General features: G+C 54.4%; 1 protein-coding gene across 1 annotated transcript in view; it reads left to right on the plus strand.

Annotated features, from left to right (window-relative positions):
- PLEKHN1 (pleckstrin homology domain containing, family N member 1) overlaps positions 1–5,424 on the plus strand; it is a gene marked incomplete at its 5' end in the record, with an annotated part of 21,870 nt that overhangs the window by 2,337 nt on the left and 14,109 nt on the right. The window contains 4 exon segments of the mRNA XM_010145918.1: positions 2,863–3,025; positions 3,359–3,378; positions 3,381–3,467; positions 4,577–4,664. Of these exon segments, the coding sequence (XP_010144220.1) occupies positions 2,863–3,025; positions 3,359–3,378; positions 3,381–3,467; positions 4,577–4,664 (358 nt within the window).

Consider the following 5,424-nt stretch of genomic DNA (forward strand, 5'->3'; position numbering starts at 1 on the left):
TCAGCAGGAGCTCTTTTCTCCAGAGCTTGGCTCTAGACAAGTCTTCTGCATCCCAGGAAATTGCTGTTGTACCTCAGCTGATAATCAGGAATTCATGGGAAGCGTCAACCTGCTTCTCCAAGCGGTGGACAAAGAACCCGTGGACAGAACAGCTGAGCTCATGCCCGGTCCCCCAGGCTCCCTCTGTGGCCAGGGCAGGTTGTCACCACCTTGGGCAGTGTTAGAGTGAAAAGTAGCGGGAGGAGGTGGGTGTCACTGCTGCCCCTGGTGCAGCACAAACAGGCTGGGCTTGCTTTGACCGAGGGCTTGTGCTGCCTCTTGGGTTTACTCATAGCCAGCTCCCTGCTCTTGCTCTCGTGAGATGTGGGCAGAAACCTGTGGAAAGATTTGAAGGTGGTTCTTGCATGTTCACAAGTGTTGTATTCATTTGGGGTTTAACAGTGGCACCCCACTGAAGGACATAAAATTACTAGAAAAAAGCAGGACAGACCTGCCAGGTTAAAAAAGAAGACCTGAACAGTCTCACTTCTTCCTGCTCAACCACAATACCTGGTCATCAGTGATAAGGCTTCTGTGCCCTGAAAGCCTGGTGTGGCGTGAGCCCTGCAGCTGAAAAGGCAGCTGGAGAGTTCAGTGATGTTTTGCCCATGGTCTTGGAGATGCCCCCATGCTTAGCTGTTAAATCCAGCTGTTAAATCCAGCTGTCAAATCCAGCTGTCTCCTCAGTCTCGCTGCAAACCCCTGCAGGCTGGGGCGGCTAGATGCTTGGCTGGGAGAGGGAGATATTCCATTTAATTTGTTTCTTGCCACGTGAACAGCAGCAGCGGAAGCTCTCCCCTTCCCTCCCAACCGCGGGAGGATCCCCGGGGAAGCTGGCGGGTTGACTGAGCTCTTTGCCAAAACTGCTGCTGGGTTCCCAGCTCCCAGGTAGCTTTTGCTTCTTGGGGCCTTACTAATTACTGAGGAATTTGGCTGGCACGTTCCAGGCAGCAGCATCGCCCAGGCAGCTGGTAGCTGGCGTTGCTGCTTATCGCTGTGTCTGTAATTTCATTTCTTTATCCTTTTCCCCTCCCTGTTGCTGGTCGCTGCCCTTATCCGAGCAGGGTTTTGTTATTGCTGCCGTAGCTGTCAGGTGATCTGTTGCTCTTTGTTCTGACAGCGGCTTGTAGCACAAATAGAATCTTTCCCTGTGCTTAATTGCCTCTCAGCAAGACCATTAGTTGGTAGCCAGCAGGTTCCTACCTCCAGGGAGGACTTGGGTGCATGTTCATGGGTGGTTCATGGGGCTGGCTGGAAAAGCTGGAGGGAGACTTTGGGCAGAGAATGGGTTAACTTGAGTCCTAAAAAGTCACCTAAATTCAGTAAGGAATGAACCCCACACTTTGTAGGTGAAAATGTCCCATTACTGGTTCTCCCGCTGCCCTCTGGCCCGAGCGCTGCCCGTGTCCCTGGCACGGTTAGGAGAGGGGTTCATCTCGTGTCGGAGGCGTGAGTCAGGGAGGCCCCAGCAGGACAGATCTGGTCAGCTCCGCTGGCTCGTCATTTATCATGGGGCTTACGCAGCTGTCCCCTTGGCACAGCGCGCCGGGAGCGGGCACACGTGGGTCGGGCAGATTGGGCGATGGGGAAGCGCTGGAAGCTCCTGGCTGTGTGGGGTGACGGGCTGTCACTTGATCCCCGCTGAGTCCCCCAGCCCTCTCCCTGCTTGTTCCTGGAAAAGCTGCTTGGACAGAAGCCTATGAGCCCCAGGAAGCCACATGCCACCACTACCCCCTGCCTCACAGCTCCAGTACAGCCATGCCCTAGCTGAGGTGTTCCCAGGAAAGGCAGCCACCAGTGCTCAGAGTGGGGTCTCACCAAGGCGGCCTCACAGCCTGGTGACAGCAGCAGGGCAAACCTCCTGTCTGCCACCGACCTTTCTCTTTCGCTTGGGAATGAATACCCAGCCTGTGACCTGTCTAAAGCTGACGTTTGAGACTCAGAGGTGTAAGTGGGGTGTAGACCTGTGGGAACCAGTGGTATCCACGGCCTCACTGGCGTACAGCCCTCCCCATCTCCCCACGGAAATCAACCAAACCCCAGAAATAAAAATGTCCTTCGCAGAGAAACTGCAGGCAGAGCTTTTCACCCCAGAGATTCATGCCAGGGCTGTGAGCAGTGGAGTGTTGTAGGGGTGTAGGTTTGTGCCACTGCCCAGAAGGAAGAATTTCCAAATGACCTGAATGCAGGAAATAAAGGAACCCCCCAGCCCTCAGCGCCGTCTCCCTCTCACGTCACCCTTGCTCTCCCACAGTGCTCTCTGGCTTCCCTGAGCTTTTTGCACAATGAGCAGCTTCACGACTCAGTGCCTCGCAGCTGCTTTTAGGGCTGTGGGACTCTGCCTCGGAATTGTCTGGGCACCTGAAACAACAGACTCCACCTAGAGAAACCGAGGGATCTATGCGGATAGGAGAGCTGAGGAATCCAGGTGGAACCAGAGCAAAGAAAACGTTTCCACGAAGCCCAGTGGAAGGGGTGCCTTGCTCAGTCCTTGTTCCAGTGGATTTGGTTCGGATGGCAGGTGTGCAGCTGGGAGACCCTAAATGTAGGATGAGCTTCTGCACCCCCTCTTTCCCAACTCAGAAACCCTCCCTGTAGGTCAGTGTTTCCCCCTGCTCAGGGAGGATGACCTCCCAGCAGTAACCGAAACCCAGCTCCATGCTGACATGGAGACCCGACAACAAACAGTCCTGCCCGGGCGCCTGCCCGGGGCGCCTTTCTCAGGAAGCTCCTCTGGGAAGGTGTTCTGGGAACGTCTCTTCCAGAGATCAGGCCCTCACCTCCCACCAGCTCTGATTTGTTTTCCCTGAATCCTTGGTACAGAATCTTCAGAACCAGGAAAACCGAAAAGAAAACTTGGACCAGAGGTTCCCCAGCCTGTTCAAGAAGGGACGAAGGAAAATGGTTGTCAGAAATCTGGGCAAGATGATCTATTACTCCAAGGTCAAGTTTAAGTTCCAGCACTGCCAGGTAAGCTGCGGCACCTGTTTGTGGGTGTTTCTCTTCCCAGGCACAGAGTGACCCTGCGGGACTGGGGAGTAAAGTGTCATTCTGGGAAATGTGACTCACGGAGACTTCCGTGGGCTGCTGTGTGACCCAGGGACTTCTGCTGCCGTGCGGTGCACGGGTGCCGGCTGGCACCCACCATGTCCCACACCTGTGGGCACCTGGGCCATGCTGCTGTGCTCAGCTGCCAGGCTAGCAGCAGATCCACCAGCAGAGATGAGGTGGTGGCCCTTGGCTAAGTGACCTCTGGCTTTTCTGTGCGCAGATCAGCCTGAGATACAGAGGGGGGCTGGGAGGAGGAAGGCGTCCTGAGATAAACCCCAAACGTGTCTTTTCTGCAGGAGGTGAACGACTGCTTCTTGGAGCTGTTCCAGTCTTACCTGTACTTCCAGTCTGTGAGCTCCAACGGACTCACCTACCAGGTAGGGCATCTCCCAGATACGCCGGGGCAAGCACTGGGGAGCTGGGTAGTATGGCCAAGCTGAGGGCACTGGGCGGACAGGACAGGGCAGGGGGTTCTGCTCCTGGGGCTGTCACTGGCCTGCTCTAGGTGATCACAGCAAGTCTCTTCCCATGGATGCAAAACTCCTGGGGGAAGAGATCTACGGGCTGTACCCAGACAACATCAGTTCTACCCGGGTCCTCAGCCTTGTCTGTGGGCAGAGATAAGGACCCCAAGGAGGTGAGAGAGAGGCTTGTGCAGGGCTGGTAGGCAGGACCGTGGGATGAGAGGCATTTCGGCTATCTTTGACCCTTGGTGAGAGTCAGAGCTCCTATTGCTCACAGTCCCACTGGCCTTGGTGCCACTGGTGGACTTGGTCCTGACTTCTGAACCAAGGGGAGTTCTTCATCTGCAGGGCAGAAAAAGAGGCGTGTGGGATAAGGCGGGAAGAAAAAAGCAGAGGGCAGCCTTGGGGAGCTCTCCTGCTCACCAATCTTTTAACCCAGCGATGCTGGTGAATTACAAACCATAGGCACCATCCAGAACATCACAACCAACCAAACAGCAAGCCCTGAATGTGCTCTCCCACCACACGAGTGACTGAAACTGAGCGTGGCTGGTTTGTAGATGTTCATAAAATTTGTTCCTTTTGGAAATCCTGTATTGACTGTAGTGACCTGAGGTTAATGCAATACGCCACGATACTCTCTGGAGTCATCCAGCAAACCAGCCTTCAGCTGAGACGGCACATACGCAAACAACATTACAAAATCTCCCATCTGCTTTAGAAATAGCTCCTTAGTTTATTAATTCTAGAGGAATGAAAAAGGAAGTAATGTGCCAGTACCGGCCCCTAGACATCACAGCAATTAGCATCTCTTACAGTCCTTGTTTAGGAAGCCCAAATCAGGGAGCACCACTCGTCATCTGTTCCTGTGCCTCATTACAGTGGGGCTCTGGAGCACTGGGCTAGAGACACCAGACAGCTCAGTTTTGCTGGTCTGGACTTCCAGTCTGCTATGGCAAAGGGACATTAACGGCAGAGCCTGCCAGTGGGCTGCCCCCACGTAATGGTGTGCTCTTACACAGGGACTGCTGCCTTTAAAGGAGCTGAACGTGTGTGAAATCACGAACGGGAAGAGCGCTGGGCAGGAAGATCACGCTTTCCGCATTGCAGGTGGGTGCCTCTTTGTTTGCTTTGAACAGAGGGTGTATGAATCACAACTGTCTCTGCTCTTTGTCCCACTCTGACCTAGTCCTAGAGAAGAGCCACGCTGTGGAAGGAGGCTGCAGAGCTGAAGCTCTTCCTCCCAGCGTTTGCATCTTTCCCTCCGAGGCTGCTCTGCTTCTACAAACCCAGACAGTGATGCCTGGGGCTGGACGCAGGGAAGGGGCTGGATAGGGGGCTCAGAGGGAGGATGGTCCTGTCTCAGGACACGTGGTGACAGATCCCACCTCTGCCCAGTCGTCTGCTCTTTGTGCAGCACATTTGAACGAAGGAACAGAATAAAAGTCCTTCTTGCACCCCACGTTGCCATATAAACCCCGCGGCCAGGGATTGACACTGAGCGGGCTCCCTTGTGTCCCCAGCCCACCGTCTGTGTACTCTGGTGTCCTTTCTCAGGGAGAATATTACACAATGGCCAAACAAACAAAAAAAATTACAGAAATTGTAAAATGGAGCTGGTACAAGGGACCCATTAATTCAAAGAACCGCTGGGCTGTGGTCTCATCACGCTGTACTAGGCAGGGCTCTCCAGCCCTTGCTGCGAGTCTGTGAAATGAAGGAAAACTTCTCCCAGGCGTAACCTGCCAGGGGCGTCTACGCCGGGGTGGGTGGACTTGTTCTGCTCGTATTAGAACCCCCAGGAGTGTGGCTGGGTGGAAAAATGCCTCAGGCTCTGTTGGGTTTGTGTCCTGCTTAGGGAAAGGACAAA

The sequence above is a fragment of the Buceros rhinoceros genome, unplaced genomic scaffold, assembly GCF_000710305.1.
Source record: "Buceros rhinoceros silvestris isolate BGI_N320 unplaced genomic scaffold, ASM71030v1 scaffold28531, whole genome shotgun sequence".
NCBI lineage: Eukaryota > Metazoa > Chordata > Aves > Bucerotiformes > Bucerotidae > Buceros > Buceros rhinoceros.